Here is an 18,218-nt window from a genome sequence, read left to right as displayed (position 1 = left end):
GGGTGGCGGCCGCGGCGGAAGCAGCAGCAGCAGCAGCAGCAGCAGCAGAAGCAGACCTGGACATAGACTACGCGCAGCACCCCTTCTTCCGGCTGCCGCAGCGCAGACCCGCGGAAGGCATCCTCCCCCTCGAGCTGCAGCGACACGGAGCAGCAGAAGTCAGCACGGGAGTGGCCACCAAACTCAGCCCCGTCCGCTACTTGCTGCAGAAGGAGTGGCTCAGCCCCAGGGAGCAGCAGTACCTCGTGCGCCTCGGCGAGACGCTGCTGCGCTACGCCCAGCGCTTCCTTGCTGCTGAGCTGCGGGTGCGCTTCCAGGGCTACGCGCTGCTGCCGCTGGCGCGGCGGTTTCTGATAGCGGACTACCTGTGGAGCATTTGCCAGGTGGTGGGGCCTCCGATGCAGCAGCAGCTGTGGTGGGGCCCGCTGCTGCAGCAGATGGCCGCTGCGCCGCTGCTGCTGCTCCGCGCCGAGGCCCGCCGCCCCGGCACCCTCAAGCCCGTCATTCTGAAGCTCCTCGCTGCGCTCCAGGTCTACAAGGCTGGCAGCAGGCCTCCTCCCAAGGAGGTTGTCGAGCTCAAGAGGCTTCTCTTCAGAAAGCCCTGCCTCAACATGTACTTCCGCAGGGCCACCTGGGACCCCTGGCGCCTCGACGACGAGCTCTTCATGCAGCAGCAGAAGCAGCGCAAGCTCCAGCCCCCCGCCACCTAGCGGCAGCAGCAGCGGCAGCTGCAGCAGCAGCTGCAGCAGCGGCAGCGGCGGCGGCGGGGGGCTGCGGGCGGCGCGGGCTGGGGCAGCTGCGGCGGCGGCGGGGCCGGCGCGGCCGCCTCCTGCGCCTGCGCCTGCGCCTGCTGCTGCTGCTGCTGCTGCTGCAGTTGTTTCTGTCTATTTTTCATGTTGCGTTGCGGCCCTTCTAGATGGTGGCGGCGGCGCTCCTGCGCGCCTTCGAGCCTCGCTCCTGCAGGAAGCAAAAGCAAGTCTTGTTCTTTTGTGTCTTGTTCCAAATAATGCAATTTGAACCCTCGAGCTCCGCAGCTCTCATTGTTCTTCTTTTCTTGTTATTGTTCATTGTTCTGCCGGTTCTTTGTTGCTCTTTTAGTCTTTTTTCTCCCAAAACAACAGAAACGTCTGAAGAGAAGCGCACCTGGCACCTGCAGCTGCTGCTGCAGCAGCAGCAGCTGCTGCAGCAGCGGTACACAAGAAGCAGCTCCGAAAACGCCAAGTCGCAGAAAAGTTAGAAAGTCAACTAGTTAAGTCCCAAAAGGAGGAACGGAAGAACAGAGAAAAGTCATTTTGATTAGATTATATGCCAAATGGAGAAATCAAGAAAGGGAAAGGAAGCACCAGTCAGTAGGGCAGAAGCAGAGACAGAGCTTACTGGTGCTAATTAGGAAAAAGAATTTAAATGCAAAAGGAAAATATAGTCCAGCACCAACGGCAGGAACTCAGCAGCAGCTGCTGCTGCAGTTCCTGCAGCGGTTGCTACAGTTGCTGAAGTTGCTGCAGCTGCTGCAGTTGCTGCATATATTAGCAAGAAAAAATTAGTAAGTCTAGACATAGAAAAGGGGAAGGCTTGAGGGGAGCAGAGGCGTAGCAGCAGTAGGCGCAGCCGCCTGCAGCAATTCAAAATTTGGTGTTTTGCTGCTGCTGCTGCTGCTGCTGAGAGAGCAGCTACTTTATTTCAAATTTAGAGTGCCGGGTAAATAGCTGCGTGCTGCAGTGACAATTAAATTCCTCAGGCGGACTTTTTGGATTATTTAAAATAATTAAAAATGCAAACTACCTTAGAAGTATTTGCAAAAATACGAAAGACTCAGAGGCCAGAAAGGACTTTGTGAACTCCAAAATATGAACTTTTTGAAAAAATAATTTCATTTCTTTGTGAAATTTCCTCATAACTCCCAGCCCACACTAGCTGCTGCGATTTTCGCAGCAGCTCGATCTCGGGAAAGCTGCTGCTGCTGCGCTGGCAGCCAAATGCATTCTTATGAAGACCCCTTTTGCTGCTCTTCATTTTTTATTTTTAAGAGTATTATTAATAAGAATAAAACAAATAAATTAATGGAACTTTTTGCTGCAAGAATTAACCGGGGGCCTCTGCCTTCGATCCCCCAGCCAGAACTGGAGACAGGCAAGCAACGAAACTCTCTGCAGGCACAGCCACGCTGCTGCTGCTGCTGCTGCAGCAGCTGCTGCTGCTGCACCGACAGCTTCTCAGTAAAGAAGCTGCTGCGCCTTTCAAGGAAGCAGCTAAGGGGTTGAACATTTTCAAGTTTTGGGAAGCTATGATTCACCCATTAGGGGCTAATTTTGCTGCAGCAGCTGCCTAATGAGCTGCTTGCAGCAGCACAAACTAAAGCTTTGAAAGGCCAGCAGCAACCCGGTGAGCAGCCCGTGACTCCGCTAAAGAAAGGGTGAGGCGCAGCACTTTTCCTAAGTCCCCGCAAATACCCCACAAAGCGCGTAGCAGCAAAAGTGTCACTGCTGCAGCAAGCAGCAGCAACCTTGGCGGGCTACTTCGAGCCCCAGCACTCCGCAGCAGAAAGGGGAGTTAAGGGGCCTCTGGGGAGTCACGCGGAGCTGCTGCAGAAGTGCAGCGCGAGGCTTGAATGGCTGACGGCAGCGCAAAGTTTCGCAAGACAAACATTTACTTGCTGCTGCCAAGGCAAGAGGTGAGCCACTGTGGACGGACTCTGCCGGCAGCTGCAGCAGAGAAAAGAGCCAGAAAATCTTGAGAAAAATTCGGTTAAATGGAACAATTGGAGGGGAAATTGCGAGAGTTTGGCAGCAGCGAAGGTCGAGTATATTCCCCCGGGCTAAGGAAGCAAATAAATCCTTGAAAGAAAAAAAAAATCCAAGAGGAAATGCTCAAGTAAAGAGGCGCAGCCACGGAAGGCCCCACTGCCTCGGGCAAATCTCCAAGAGAGCAGCAGCTGCAGCAATTTGGGAAAAGACCAATAAGAGCTGCGTGGGCCAAAAGCCTTCACTTGGCCCTTTAGAAAGAGAGCTGAAAAGGCTAATGCGCAGCGTGCATGCAGGCAGATGTGAAATTCAGTGAAAAGGACTTTTAAGGAGCAGCTCACCCGAAGGTGAAGCTGCCGCCGCAGCAGCAGCTTTGAAAACTTTAAAAAATTTAAATTAAAAAAATAGAAAAGAGCGCGCTGCCGAAGACCGAGATCTGTTATGAAGCGTGGACACAACTGCTGGCATTCGACCTGAGGCAGTGGGACAGTGTTCGGCCCCCTCTGCTGCTGGCTAGCCATAATATAGTTTGGCTAGCTGTGCAGCAGCTAGCTCTCGGGAAAGTTCGCTTTCTAAGGAGTGTGGCTTCGCTTTGGCTAGCTGGTGCGCTGCCCCTTAGCTGGGCAGTGGGAAGACAAAGCAATCTGGTGAGTCCATAAGAGCTTTTATTTCTTTTTGTTCCTTTAATTGGAATTGGGGACTCATCTAAAAGAGTTTTTGTTCCCTTTAATTGAAATTCAAGACTCAAATGGCTCACGAGACTCGAAGAAGCTGCACCCACAAGTGCAGCAAACTGAAAGCTGCAAAGGCGGCGAAGAAAAAAAAGAGAACTGGAATCTGAGTGTATAAGCCGAAGACATTTGCAACGCAGGCCTACGGCCCGCCAGCGAGAGAAAAAAAACAAAACAAAAACATGAAAAAAATTTTGGGGAAACTCCTGCAGCTATTCCCGAAGCTGCACATGGCAAAGAAGGCAAGAAGGCAGCCAATCAAAAGACAGGCATTTGGGCATTTTGTCCAGTTTTGTCTATTTTAAATTGTTCTTTTTTTAAAAAAATATTACAGTGAATTCAGTCCATTACACTGGCCACCGCAAGGCCTCAGTCTCTTACTGGCTTCGCTGAACTTCAGCAACCTCGTGTTTTTTGAAAAAGAGCAAAAAGCCAAAGTTTGTGCAGTTGTGGGTCGCAGCCAAAAAGCCGCAAAGAGCTGCGGGCTAGTTGCTTCGGCCTGGCTAGCCAGCTGGCCAAAAAGGCAGCAAAAGAAAACTCAGTCGCCTTTAGCAAATGGCCGTAGGCAGCAGAAAGGCAGAAGCTACCAGCTAAGAAATGAGCCGAAGTTCCTGAGCTGAAGCCCTTTCCTACCATTTGAAACCCGAGCCCTCCACCATATAAAACGCTGTCAGAAACCACTTCTGAACCTGCTTCCAAGTCGATCTTGGCCCGCTAGAGGACTCCCAAGATATTAAGAATAAGTTTGGTCAAGGCTTGCGAGGCCAGCTGGCTGACCTGGTGTCTATACACCCCAAACTCCCCACAGTCCTACAGGCCCCAGCGGACTCTCCTGGCCGCAGCCACGCCCAGGGGCCCCTGGCTTTTCGGCTGCTGCGCAGCTTCAGCAGCACAATAGCTCAGCAGCACTAGAGCGCAGCAGCACAAGAACGCAGCAGCACTAGAACAGCAGCACGCGAGCCCAGCAGCACTAGAGCGCTGCAGCACTAGAGCGCTGCAGCACTAGAGCAGCAGCACACGAGCCCAGTAGCACTAGAACGTAGCAGCACTAGAGCAGCAGCATCACAGAGCTGCAGCACTACAGCGCTGCAGCACTAGAGCCCCCAAGAGCTCCATTTTGCTGCAGGGCGGAGCAACCACTGCCACAGATATAGACAAGGCTTTAAACAAATCTGGCGAGAGCCACTTTAGTTTTCCCTGCACTCAGCTCTGCCCCTCACTTAGTTAAAGCTGCAGCAGGAGAACTGCAGCAGCAGCGGCATCAGAAGCAGCATTTTGCTTCGCTGCAGCAGCTCCTGCTGCAGCCTTTTTCAAGCTTCTATCATGCTGCGGGACTTGGCTGCAGCAGCAAATCGGGCTGGTGAAGCCACTGAACTGTGCTGATGAAGGATAATAACAAAGAAAGTAACTAAACTTTCTTGATAAAGAGAAATAAAAGGAAAATAAAACTTCAGAACTTATCCTGCTAGCTCAAGAGATCTGCTTGCAGCAGCTAGAGCTCAAGACACAGGTGTATGTGCAGAAAACCATTTATTGCATTGTTTTGAATTCAAGTTTGTCTTGAGCCCTTATCTTTTATCCTTAGTTCAACTTTGCTGCTTCTTTTTGCTTCTTCTTCTGGACTTTAATGTCTCAATTCGCATGCAAGATGATTCAAACTGCTGCAGGAACTTAACTGCAGCAAGGCTTAGTGTGCAGCTCCACAGCAGCAATTTGTACTTCTGAAAAGCCCAGCGAGGCCTCTCTAGCGGCTTTTCCTGAACTCCGTTTGTCCAATTTTTAATTGAAATAAAATAGCTTTTCCAAACTTTTGCAAATCTCCGGCTTCAGCAAATTAAACCAATGCAACTCATACATTTCCAGCAGCTCCAGTCTAGCTGCAGCAGCAGAAAGCTTACCGCGGGATCCTAGGCCACGCCATGAAGGCTGCCGCCGCAGCAGCAGCAGCAGCTGCTGCTGCTGCAGCCGCTGCTGCTGCTGGGGTGGCCTAGTGCTGCAGCAGCAAACTATACTAGTAGCAGCACGGCCTGCAGCTCCTGCTGCCCGCTCACGGGGTGCTCGCGGCCTCTGGGGCCCGAAGGCAACCCCCTGAGCCACCCCCAGGGCCTCAGGACTTAATTTATAAACTTTTGAGGTTCTGATTAATCTAATTTGCAAAATTATTTCGCCAAGTAGTGGTACTGAGCAGCAGCAAGGCCACGCGCAGCCTCGGGAGCGCAGCAGAGGCGCAGCCGCAGCAGCGGGGGAACTGCAGCAGCTTTTATGTTATATGGAAGTTCAGATAATTTGTAACTGAGTGCAGCACAACAGGTTTGAGCCACAGACACGAGGTCGCAGCAGCAGGAGCAGCGGCAGCAGCGACGGCGCAACTGCTGCAGCAGCAGCTCCTGCTGCTGCTGAGCTCCCTAAATTATGCGCAGAAGGCTGTATTTTGATTTGCTGCATCTCAAAATTAATGCGACGAGAGCCACCAGTATAAGCTGGAGGCAGTGCTGCGACGAGTATAGTTTGCTGCTGCAGTACTAGGGCCCCCGCACCAGCAGCAGCAGCAGCTGCTGCTGCTGCTGCTGCTGCTTGAGGAGCCGTAATTAAGGGAAATCAATGTTTCGACTTGTTGTTTGAAATTGAAAAGGATCCATACACCGACGCGTTTACATTTTTTATATTTTAGCTGCTGCTGTGCTGCTGCTGCACCACAAGCGTCAACAGCCATAGCCAGCAGCAGCAGCAGCGTTAGCAGCAGCAGCAGAAGTTACTCCGAGAGCAGCAACAACAAATACTCCTTTGATACGGGGCCCTCTCGTCGCTGCTGCTGCCGCTGATAGGGCCGCTGCTGCTGCAGCTGCTGCAGCTGCTGCACTGCAGCACCTGCAGCAGCTGCTGCAGTTCGCTGCGTCTGTCCGCTAATGTATCCACGCGCTGGAAGGTCTCAGTTGCTGCTCTGGTAGCAGCAGCAGCAGCAGCCTTGCACGCCGCGCTGCAGCAGAAATGGATTATCAGCAGCTGCTGCCGACGCAGCATCACGACCCCAGGAGCAGCAGCAACCCTCCCCTCGCCGGCAGCAGCAGCAACTACAGCGGCAACTGCAGCAGCAGCAGCAGCAGCCGTCGATACAGCAGCGGCGGGGCCCCACAGTTTGGTGCTGCTGTCTCGCGGTTTGTGTTTGCGAGTGACTCTGCAGTGTTTGAGGGCCACCACCGCGGCAGCAGCAGCAGCAACTACAGCAACAGCAGCAGCAGCAACTACAGCAGCAGCAGCAACTACAGCAGCAGCAGGGTCAGCAGCAGATCATTCCACCCAGCAAATTATTATGAAGGCCAAGGGCGCCGCAGCGGCGGCCTGGCGGTGCTGCGGGGCCCCTTGCTGCAGCCCAGAGATTCCCCGCCGGAATACAGCAGCAGCAGCAGCAGCAGACCCTACAGCAGCAGCAGCAGTGGCGGGAGCTATGCCGGCGGCAGCAGCAATAAGGCTTACCGCGTAGGCTGCTCCTACAGCAGCAGCAGCAGCAGCAGCAACTGCAGCAGCAGCTGCAGCAGCAGCAGCAGCAGTGACTACAGGGGAGGGTACAGTCGGTATGGCGAAAGGCCTTATCACAGCGGAGACTGTAGGAGGAGCCCCAGGAGACGCCCGCAGCAGCCAGCCTGCAGCAGCAGCAGCAGCAGCAGCAGCAGGCATGTTATCCCGGCGAAGCCCTTCCCAGTTGAGTGCAGCAGCACGAGTGCCCACAGCAGCAGCACTTACAGCAGCAGCAGTAGCAGCGGCAACTGCAGCAACTACAGGAATAGTAGCAGCTACAGCAATAGCAGCAGCAACTGCAGCATCAATAGCAGCAGCAGCAGCAGCAACAGCTGCTGCAGCTTTGATTACAGCGCTCCGCGCAGCATGGCTGACCGCATAGTCCAAGGGCGGCGACCGGCTGAGCAGCAGCAGCAGCAGCAGCAGCAGCAACATGGGATGCAACAGGTCGAAAACTTGACCTTAGAGCAGCAGCTGTGGCAGCAGCCAAAGGGGCAGCAGCAGCTGCTGCACCAGCGCCAGCACCCGCTGCAGCAACAGGACTGCAATAGGAAACAAGAAGATATGAAGCAGCAGCAGCTGCTGCAGGGTCATTTGCTGCAGCAGCAAATGCAGCAGCAGCAACAGGATGAGCTGCAACACCACATTCGACTCCAGGAGCAGCTGCAGCAAAGACTGCAGCAGCTACTGCAGCAGCAGCAGCATCAAGGACAGATTTCAAAGTCGCTAGCGCAGCTCCTTTCGTCCCCAAAGGAGTTTCAGCAGCAGCAGCAGCAGCAGCACCTGCCGCCGCCGGCGCAGCAGCAGCACACGCTGCAGCAGACGCTGCAGCAAACGCAGCAGCAAGAGCAGCTGCTTCTGCAGCTGCAAAACCAGCTGACGGAGCAGCTGCAGCTGCAGCAGCAGCAAGAGCCTTTCATGCTGCTGCCTTCGCCAGGGCTGCTGAGCAGCAACCAGCATTTTCCTGTCGAGCAGAAGGAAGGGCAGCGTGAAAAAGAAACGGCGCAGCAGCAGCAGCAGCAGCAGCAGCAAGCTTTGCTGCAGCAGCCGCCGTGGCTCAATGAGGTGGCAACGGTGAACGGCACAGATAATGCTGCGCAGCAGCAGCAGCAGCTGCTCCTGCATCGGGAGCAGCACTTGCACGAGTTGCAGCAGCCGCAGCAAATTCTGCAGGATGAGCAGCAACAGCAGCAGCAGCAGAAACAAATGTGGCTGCGGCAACACGCTGAGGAGCAGCAGCAGCAGCACGAGCTAGAGGCTCTCATTCGTCGACGCAACAGCGACAGCGCCTCCAGAAGCAGCAGCAGCAGCAGCAGCAGCAGCAGCACCAGCGGCGACAGCAGCAAGCCCTGTGGGCCTGATGCTTCGCACGGATTGGGACAGCAGCAGCAGCAACAGCAGCATCAGCAGCAACAGCAAGCACAGCGTTATTGGCGCCAAAGGCCAGAATCGGCTGCAACCACACGCCGCCCCCGTTTACAGGAGCTGCTGCAGCAACCGCAGCAGCAGCAGCAGCAGCAGCAGCAGCAGCAGCAGCAGCAGCAGAGGCAGCAGGTGGAGCAGCGTCATGCACAGCAGCAGCAGCAGCAGGAGCAGCTGCGGAAGCAGCAGCAACACTTCCCGCAAGAGGAGCCTCAGCAGCAGCAAGTGCAGCAGCAGGTTCTGCAGCCAGTGCAGTTGCGCAAAGTCGTGTCTTCGCCAGAGCAGCAACGCAGTGAGTCCAGCAACAGCAGCAGCAGTAGCAGCAGCAGCAGCAGCAGCAGCAAACTCAAAGTTAACCGGTGGGGCAGCACTCGCCGGGTGCCGCGAGCTGCTGCTGATTGGCCCAGAGCAGCTGAGCAGCAGCACATACAGCAGGAGCTGCAGCAGCACACGCAGCAGCCGGAGCTGCTGCAGCAGCCGCAGCAGCTGCAGCAGCAACACGGCACTAGTGCCGAGCAAGGTACTACATCTTCCCGCAGCAGCAGCACGTCTGCTGCAGCAGCAGCTGCTGCTGCTGCTGCTGCTGCTGTTGCTGCTCCGCAGTGCACTTCAGAATTGCCGTCACACAAACCGTGCGTGCATGCAGCAGGTGATGTAGCAGCAGCAGCAGCAGCTGCTGCTGCTGCTGCTGCTGCTGCAGTAGCTGCTACAGCAGCTCCGGTCGCTGCTGCAGAAGCGGCAACAGACGCAGCAGACTCTAGTGAAACTACCAGCACAGACGCAGCTGCAGCAGCACCGGACGCTTCTGTTGCTGCTGCTGCTGCTGCTGCTGCTGCAACACTTGTTGTTGACGTTGCTGCCGAAACACCGACGGATGCGCCAGCAGGAGAACTTACAGCAGAGCAGGCAACAGCAGCAGCAGCAGCAGCAAATGTTGCAGCAGGAGCGAGTGATGCAGCAGCAGTTGATGTCGATGCAGCAGCAGCTAATGCTGATGCAGCAGCAGCTAATGCTGATGCAGCAGCAGCCAATGCTACCTCAGCAGCTGATGCCGATACAGCAGCAGAGGATACTGATGCAGCAGCTGACGCTGATGCAGCAGCAACTGATGCACAAGCAGCTAATGCTGCTGCAGCAGCTGGTGCTGCTGCAGCAGCAGCTAGTGCTGACGCAGCAGCAGCTAGTGCCGATGCAGCAACAGCTGATGCTGAAGTAGGAGCAGCTTCTGCTGCCGCAGCAGTAGCTGGAGCCGATGCAGCAGCAGCTAGTGCTGATGCAGCAGCAGCTGATGCTGATGTGGCAGCAGCTTATGCTGCTGCTGCAGCAGCTGATGCTGATGCAGCAGGAGCTAGAGTTGATGCCTCAGCAGCTGATGCCGCTGCAGCAGCTGATGATGTTGCTGCAGCAGCTGGTGATGTTGCTACAGCTGATGCTGTTGCTACAGCTGATGCTGCTGCTGCAGCAGCTGGTGCTGATGCAACAGCAGCTGATGTTGCTGCAACAGCTGGTACTAATGTAGCAGCAGCAAACTCTGGAGATGCACCAGCCGTGGCAGCTGAAGGTGCAGCACAGTTCGAGACAACGGTAGCTGCTGCTGCTGCTGCTGCGGCACCCGTAGCTGCTGCAACCGAGCCTGCTGCTGCTACCGCAGCAGCTACTGCAGCAGTCGTAGCACCTGTTGCTGCTGCAGCTCCCACAAGCGCTGTGGCAGAAGCAGCTAAGGCTGCAGCAACTGCTGCTGCTGAAGTGTGTGAGGCTGCAGCGTCTGCTGCTGCTCCTGCAGCTGCAGCATTTGCTGCTGCTCCTGCAGCTGCAGCATTTGCTGCTGCTCCTGTGGCTGCAGCACCTGCTGCTGCTTCTGCCACTGCACCAGAGGCAGCCGATGCCGCACCCGATGCTGCAGCACCGCCGTCAAGAGAGACCCCGGAAACAGCAGCAGCAGCAGCAGCAGCAGTAGCAGCAGCACCCGTAGCAACAGCGGCAGCAGCACATGTAGAAGCAGAAGGCACCTTCTTTTCTCAGCTGTCCGCTGCTGCGCAGCAGCGCATGCGGCAGCTGCGGCAGCGGAGGCAGCAGCAACAGGGATGGCAGCAGGAGCAGCAGCAGGAGCCTCCACAGCAGCAGCCGATGCAGCAGCAGCAGCAACAGCAGCAGCAACAGGAGGTTCATGCTGCTGAACAGCAGGACGGCCGTACGCCAGAGCTGCTTTTGCGGAAACTGGAGCCTTACGGGCAGCAGCAGCATCAGCAGCAGGAGCGGCGCGAGCAGCAGCAGCAGCAGCTGGAGGCGAGGCAGCAACTGCTGCAGAAGCTGCAGCGAGTCCAGCAGTTCCGTGAGCTCAGGCAGCAACAGCAACAGCAGCAGCAGCAGCAACAGGAGGAGAAGTCGCTTTGCCTGCAGCAGGAGCAGCACATGCAGGAGCAGCAGCAAGCACAGCGCCAAGAACAGCAGCATGCACAGCTGCAGCAGCAACAGCAGCAACAGCAGCAACAGCTGCTGATTCAGCAGCGACAGCAGCTGCAGCTGCGGCAGCAGCAGCAAGAACAGCAACAGAAGCAATGGCAGCAGCAAGTTCAGCAGCAGCAACGTAGCCCCTCACTCGTGTGGGTGGACGCAGAGTCTCTCGTTGTTGTTTTTGACGACGAAGAGAAGCAACAGCAGCAGCAGCAGCACAAACGGGAACAGCAGCAGCAACAGCAACAGGAACGGCAAATGAAGCAACGCCAGCAGCATCTGCAGCAACTTGCAAAGCAGCGGGACCAGCAGCAGCAGCGAGACGCCCAACAGCAAGAGCAGCAGCAGCAACTGCAGCAACAGCAACTACAGCGGCAGAAAGCGCAGCAGCAGCAGCAGCAGGAACTGCTGGAAGAGCAGCAGCAGCAGCAGCAGCAGCAGCAGACGCCGACACTGAAGCCCGCGGAGCTCACGCCTGACATCTCAACTTGCGAATGCACGCCAGCAACAGCAAACGAAGCAGCAATTGCTGCTGCTGCTGCTGCTGCAGTTGAATTGCCTGCAGCTCCAGCTGCTGCTATTACTTCTGCTGCAACACCTTCAACCACAGCGTCTGCAGCTGCTGCTTCTTCCCAGCCACCAGCAGCAGCTGCTGCTTCGCTTGCAACTCCAGCAGCCGCTGCTGCTGCTGCTGCTGTAACAGCAGCAAAGGCTGCTGGAGCAGCAGCTGCGGGCCCTGCTGCTGCCACTCCTCCTGCTGACATGTTTGCTGCTGCTGCTGCGACGGCTGTTGTGACCCCGTCAGACAGCACAGCAGCAGCAGCGGCTGCGAAAAGTGCCGCTGAAGAGAACGGGGTGAGGCAGCAGCATCGGGTGCAACAGCAGCAGCAGCACGCTGCTGCTGAAGGCGGAGCTGAGGGGCGTAGGACACCAGGTGCTCGCAGCAACAGCAGCAACGGCAACAGCAGCAGCAGCAACAGCAGCAGCAGCAGCAGCAGCAGCACACATGGAGTGTCTATACAGGCGGAGCTGCAGCAGCTGCACATCAATGTGGCGCGGTTGGAAACTCTAGATGCGCTGCTGCACGCACGAGCAGCAGCAGCAGCAGCAAAGGCGAAGCTGCTGCAGCGGGAGCTTGACGCAGCAAAAGCAGAAACTGAGAAGACGCTTTCTGAGCGCGTAAGCTGCTGCCTTCCACTTTGTGTTGCTGTTGCTGCTGCTGCTGCTGTCGTAGCTGTCATTTTGCTCCTGCTGCGATTGCAACTACTTAGCTACACGGTCAAGAGGCTTGCTGCTGCGGTGCTCGCGGTTTTTTGCTGCTGCTATTGCTGCTGCTGCTGTTGCTGCTGCGGATGACGGTGCTTTTGCTGCTGCTGGCGTGCGCTGCTGCACCTGCTGCGGCCGGTCGCGGTGTTGCAACAACACCTGCTGCTGCTTCAGCACCTGCTGCTGCTAATGCAGCGCATGCAGGCTTTGCTGCTGCAGCATCTCATGCTGCTGCAGCGGCAGGTGCTGATGCAGCCTAGTGCGTCACAGCAGCCCTTGTGGGGTTGGGTGTTTTGAGCTGGGGCCACAGCAGCAGCAGCAGCAACAGCAGCTCGCGAGCACTTAAGCAGCAGCTGCTGCTGCTGCTGCAGCGCTGTGGAGCTGCAGCTGCGGCTGCGCTGTTGGATGCTGCTGTTGCTGCTGCTGCTGCGGCCGGTGCAGCGGCTAGAGCACCAGGGCCCGGGAGAATTTCCCCTGTCTATTGAGGTGTATGTACACTCCGTGCATGCGCTGCGCAGGCCGCGGTGACGCAGCAGCTGCAGCAAGCCAACAAGCAGCTGCGGGAAAGGAGGCAGCAGCTCATTCGACTAGCAGCAAGACATGCAGCAGCAGCAGCAGCAGCCTCCATCGCAACAACAGCTGCTGCTGTCAGAAATGCAGCAACTGCGCCGCACCCAGCTTCGTCTCCGTCGACAACTGCTGCTGCTGCTGCTGCAGGCGCCACCGCAGCAGCTGCAGCAGCAGCAGCAGGTCCCCGCGTGTCTTCTGCGCTGCCTGGTGCTGCTGATGCTGCAGCTGCTAGGCAGTGGCGTCGCAGCAGTGATGCACCATCGCAAGTTGCAGCAGCAGCAAGTGCTGCAGCAACTGCTGCAGCAACTGTTGCAGCAACTGCTGCAGCAGCTGCTGCTGCTGGTACGAAGGGGGTGACACAGGGAGGGTTGAAGCGGGATGCAACAGCCAGCAGCAGCAACAGCAGCAGCAGTAAGAATGGAGGAGGCGGTCGTTTGCAGGCTGCTGCAGAGGTGGCTTCTGCTGGGGAAGCAGCAGCAGCTGCTGCTGCTGCTCCCGGCGCTGCAGCAGCAGCTGCAACGCCGGAGGAAGACCCAGCAGCAACAACAGAAGAAGAGGAAGATGAGGAGACGCTGTGTCTCTCCGGCAGGAAGCGAAAGAGAGGGACGAGCAGCAGCAGCAGCAGCAGCAGCAGCAGCAGCAGCAGCAGCTCACACCCGCGAACTTATATCCCCAAATGGTTTTGTGTCTCTTCTTCTCAAGAGGGACAAATACAGAGGCAGCTGGAGAGCTGTACGTACACCTCAGCTCTGAGTCAGTGGGACCTCAGCGGCCTGACCAGCAGCCTGCAGCAGCAGCAGCAGCAGCAGCAGCAGCTGCAGCAGCAGAAGCAGAAGCAGCACATCATAGAAGCCCTGGGGGGAGATAATGCTCTCCGACCTATTTGCTGCTACTCGCTGCTCGGCAGCTGCCGCAAAAACTGCACAGATATTCATCTGTAGCGCAGCGCATGCATGCAAAACGCGTGCATGCCTTTTGCATGCAAACGTATGCATGCAAACGCATGCATGCAAACGCATGCATGCAAACGCATGCATGCAGAACACATGCAAGGCGCATGCATTCAAACGCATGCATGAAGAACGCATACGCGTAAAACGCAAGCACGGGAACGCATGCTTTTGCATGCGCAGAATGCATGCATGCAACGCGCATGCACTTCTGCATGCACCCGTGCATGCATGCGCCTTTTTGCAGGTGCATGCATGCATGCATGCATGCATGCACTTGGACATGCATGCATGCATGCATGCGTGCAGAGTAAAGAGCGCTCTGGGGGCCCCACGATGCCTTCTTTAGTTTCGCCTCTTACCTGCGTTGTCTCTGTGCTCTCAGATGCAGCAGCAGCAACAGCAGCAGCAGCAGCTGCTGCTGCTGCTTCTGCTGCTGTTGCTTTGCAAGATTCTTGTCTTTGTGTTTTGTTTCTCGGGAATGTACGGAAGGGATTGCGGTGTACGTACACTTGTACCAGCAGAGGCCTCAAGTAGCCGCGTGCTGGTGTTGCTGCTGCTGCTGCTGCTGCAGCAGGGAGCCCTGCTGCTGCAGCAGGGAGCAGCAGCAACACATTTTTTCATACTTGTTTGTTTTCGTATGGCGCTGACCACTTAGCAAACGAAGCCTTTGGCTCTCCAGCCTTTCAACTTTTCTGAATATTGGCAGCAGTCAGCTAGCTAGCTAGCTAGCCAGCCAGCTACCTGGCCTACTAGATAGCTAGCTGGCCAGCTAGCTAGCTAGCTAGCTCTACGAGCAGAAGTCTGGCTGGCTAGCCACCTAGCTAGCTAGCCAGCTAGGAAGCCAGCTAGCTAGGTGGCTTCCCACCCTGAGATTTAGCTAGCTAGCTAGCTAGCTAGCTAGCTAGCTAGCGACCTAGCGGAGCCCTAGCTGGGCTAGGCATTTCAGTTAGCGAGCAAGCTGCTTCGCAACACTACTGCAGCTGCGGCAGCTGCAGCTGCAGCAGCAGCAGCTGCAGCAGCGAAATCTCTAAAGCTACTTCCAGTTGACGCCTTCAAAAGTAAAGAGAAGCAAACAAACTTTACTGCTGTTTACAAAACCAAACAACTGTAAGAACCCCCTAGTCCGTGCTGCTGCACCAGCAACTGTGCAGTGGTGCTGCTGCAGCGCTGCTGCAGTGGCTGCTGCAGCGGTGCTGCAGCAGTAGCTGCTGCAGTGGTGCCGCTGCAGCGGCTGCTGCAGCGCTGCTTTAGTGGTGCTGCACCAAGGCTGCGAGTGCTGCAACACAATAAATTCGAAAAGCTGCTGCTGTATTTGCTGCAGCTTCATAACAGCCGCAGCAGCGCAGCAGCAGCAGCAGCAGCATCCAACCGCAGCAGCAAACAGCAGGCCACGAAAGCAGAGACTAGCTGGCCTGCTGGCTGCTGCTCAACGCCGCACCCACAGCAGCACCAGCAGCGACAAGGGGTGCAGCATCAGCAGCAGCAGCAGCTGCTGCAGCAGCAGCAGCTGCTGCTGCTGTTGCAGGCACACCATTAGGCATTTCTTCGTGCTGAGCGAGCCTTCTTTGGGGCCCTGCTGGTTGTGCTGCCATGCTGCTGCTGGCTCACATCGCTGCCTTCTCCTGCTGCTGCTGCTGCTGGAGTTGCTGCTGCTGCACTCCGCCGCACCCGCGACCTGCAGCAGCAGCAACACCAAGAGAAGCAGAAGGACCCAACACACATCAGCAAGGGCCGCAAGCAGCAACAGCTGCAGCAGCAACAGCTGCTGCAGCAGCAGCAGCACTAGCAGCAGTAGCAAAATGACGGCAGCAGCAGCAACGAACGATTGCAGCAACGAGCAGCTAAATTGCAAGTGGAAAACGCACTTGGATGGCTGCTGCTGCTGTTGCTGCTGCTGCTGCATTGGCACTACGCCGCCCATGGGAGCGTAGGAGTGCGAACCCGGCTGCAGCAGTGGCTGCTGCTGCTGTCCCGGGTGCTGCTGCATCAGCTGCTGCTGCTGCATAATGTGCTGCTGCTGCATCAGTTGTTGCTGCTGCATCAGCTGCTGCTGCTGCTGCTGCATCTGCAAGTCATGCATACCAGATACCATGTAGGGCTGCTGCATCGGGTGCACCCCCACGGCCGGCTGTTGCTGCTGCTGCATCAGTTGCTGCTGCTGCATCAGTTGCTGCTGCTGCACCAGCTGCTGCTGCTGCAGCTGTAGCTGCCGCTGCTGCATTGGCAGCGGCTGAGCCATTTGTGGTGGTTGTGCTGGGACTTGCTGCTGCTGTTGCTGCTGTGGTTGCTGCTGCTGCTGCTGCTGCTGCTGAGCCTGCTGCATGTGCTGCTGCGGCACCTGCTGCTTCTTAACGTGGCCTGCAGAGAGCTGCATCATCTGCTGCTGCTGGTCGCCCATATGCACTTGCTGCTGCTTCACTTGCATAGGCTGATGCTGCTGCTGTGGCGTTGCAGCAGCTGCTGCTGCTTTGCTTCCTCCTTGTGCTGCTCCGTAGCCTGCAGCGCAGCAGCAGCAGCAAAGTGTGGCTTAGCACAGCCAAAGCAACTGCAGCCGCATGAGCTGAATCCTGTGCTGCAGCGGCCACACTGTCGCAGCAGCAACGGCAACAGCAGCAACCACACCAGCAGCAGCAGCAGCAGCAGCAAACAATTGCAGCTTCTTACCTCTCTTTGAGCGCGATCCCGAGCCTGACTGCGACTTGTTGCAGTGCTGCTTCCCTGCTGCTGCTGCTGCTTCTGACGGGTGCTGCGCTGCAGCAACAGACTGCTCCCAGAATTCGAGTTCCTGTGGGGCGTACATACACCGCAAAACAGCAACAAGGCCTGGATGCCATGCTGCAGCAAAGCTGCTGCTGCTGCTGCTGCTGTTGCTGCTGCTGCTTCGCTGCCGCAGCTGCTGCTGCTCCTGCTGCTGCTGCTGCTACTGCTGCTGCTGCTACTGCTGCTCACAGCCTTCAGCTTTTCCATGTGCATCTTCAAAGCAACGAGAACAGAAACATCTCCTCGCAAGGCCCTGAGAAAAAGTTGTGCAAAATATGGGCATCGAATGCAGCAGCAGCGCAGCAGCAGCGCAGCAGTAACGTTGCATCAACGCAGCAGCAATTCTCCAGCAATGCAGCTGTGATGCAGCAGCAATGCAGCAGCAGAGCAGTTTGCCACAAATAGAGCAGCCCGATTTAGCAGCGATTCCGCAGCAGCAGCAGCAAGCAACGGCCACCGCAGCAGCCTCAGCAGCAAAAACTGAGGAGCTGCTGCTGCAGCAGAAGCCAACTGATGTTCTAAACAGCAGCTGGACCCCCAGCAGCAAGACACGCAACTGCCCCAGCAGGAACAGCAGCAGCAGCAGCAGCAGCAGCAGCAGCATTCTACGTGTAGGCCTCCACAACAGGAAAGGAATTGCAAGTGGGCTTTGGGGCTTCGTAGGCATTCAGGTGTCTCTCCACTAGCTCCGCCTGCCTCTTCGGCAGCTGCTGCTTCTGCTGCTGCAGCACGCTGCTGAGGGTAGTAGCTGTGGGGCCCGTGAACTGCAGCAGCGGCGGCGGCTCCTGCAGCAGCAGCAGCAGCAGCAAAGGCAGCCAGCAGTCAGCAGCAGCAGCAGTCAAGGTAGCCAGCAGTCAGCGGCAGCAGCAGCAGCAGCAGCAGAGAGCCCCCATGGGAAGCAAAAGCAAATGGCAGAAGCAAAAAGAAAAAACCTCGATCCGTCGCTACCCCCAGCAGCAGCAGCAGTAACTGCAGCAGCAGCAGCAGCAAAAGCAGCAATACGCACAGCAATAACGTCTTCCGCTGGAACTTCAAACCTCTTTAAAAGCCGGCGCTGCTCCTCTCTAGTTTTGCTGAACTTTTTGGCTTCAAGTTCTACTTGGCGAATCTGCTGCTGCAGTTGCTGCTGCTGCTGCTGCAGCTCTGCGGACACTCGCTGCCGCTGCTCCAGCAGCTGCCGCCGCTGCCGCTCAGCCACTACGCTGCAGCAGCACCCCACACCACACTGGATGCAGCAGCAAAGCACGTGCAGCAGCAGCAGCAGCAAGTGCGTGCGGCCGGAGAAGCAGCAGAAGCAGCAGAAGCTCAACAAAGAAGACAGCAGCAGCAGCAGCAGCTCATCTGCAGCAACAGAAGCAGCAGCAGTGGATCAGCAGCGATAATATCAGCAGCGCCTGCTCATCAGCAGCGGCAGCAGCAGGATGAGCAGCAGCAGCAGCAGCAGCAGCAACAGCAGTACTTGTATGAAAATCGAACAAGCGGGTGCCTGTTCTTTTCCTCCTTGAGGCGGTGCAGCACAGCAGCAGCAGCAAATTCGGACTGCGCCTTTGCTATTCGTTCATCGTACATGTGGAGAGTGAGGCTGCAGCAACAAAGCAGCAGCAGCAGCAGCAGCAGCAGCAGCAGTTGCAATTAGCTCCTGCTTGCCTGAATTTGCAGCAGCATGTGTTAGATGCACACCCACTCTGCATGCATGCGCACATCTACAATATATAAATATAAACATATATATACACACATATGTATATGTATATATATATATATATGTACATGTATATAACATATATATATTACATATATGTACA

General features: G+C 56.5%; 3 protein-coding genes across 3 annotated transcripts in view; 2 read left to right on the top strand and 1 right to left on the bottom strand.

Annotated features, from left to right (window-relative positions):
• Window positions 1–710, top strand: part of ETH_00025600 (uncharacterized protein) — a gene marked incomplete at both ends in the record, with an annotated part of 3,954 nt that extends 3,244 nt beyond the window's left edge. Inside the window, one exon of the mRNA XM_013373399.1 lies at window positions 102–710. Coding sequence (XP_013228853.1) covers window positions 102–710 — 609 coding nt within the window. The remainder of the gene's footprint in view (window positions 1–101) is intronic.
• A 5,750-nt stretch (window positions 711–6,460) lies between these two features.
• ETH_00025595 (uncharacterized protein) lies at window positions 6,461–13,641 on the top strand (the record flags this gene model as incomplete). The annotated part of the gene is made up of 2 exons (XM_013373398.1): window positions 6,461–12,043; window positions 12,649–13,641. The coding sequence occupies 2 exons, from the start codon at window positions 6,461–6,463 to the stop codon at window positions 13,639–13,641; spliced, it is 6,576 nt and encodes a 2,191-aa protein (XP_013228852.1).
• Window positions 13,642–15,186: 1,545 nt separating this feature from the next.
• On the bottom strand, window positions 15,187–17,982 carry ETH_00025590 (uncharacterized protein; the record flags this gene model as incomplete). Its single annotated transcript, XM_013373397.1, has 7 exons — window positions 15,187–15,328; window positions 15,519–16,149; window positions 16,318–16,438; window positions 16,603–16,666; window positions 17,023–17,198; window positions 17,420–17,615; window positions 17,873–17,982. 7 exons carry the CDS (start codon window positions 17,980–17,982, stop codon window positions 15,187–15,189), a joined length of 1,440 nt encoding a protein of 479 aa, XP_013228851.1.
• Window positions 17,983–18,218: the final 236 nt, after the last annotated feature.

The sequence above is a fragment of the Eimeria tenella genome, genomic scaffold (assembly GCF_000499545.2).
Source record: "Eimeria tenella Houghton genomic scaffold, Eth_scaff142, whole genome shotgun sequence".
In the NCBI taxonomy this organism is placed as follows: domain Eukaryota; phylum Apicomplexa; class Conoidasida; order Eucoccidiorida; family Eimeriidae; genus Eimeria; species Eimeria tenella.
Note: the sequence above shows the minus strand (reverse complement) of the source record. Positions and strands in the feature narration are given on the sequence as shown.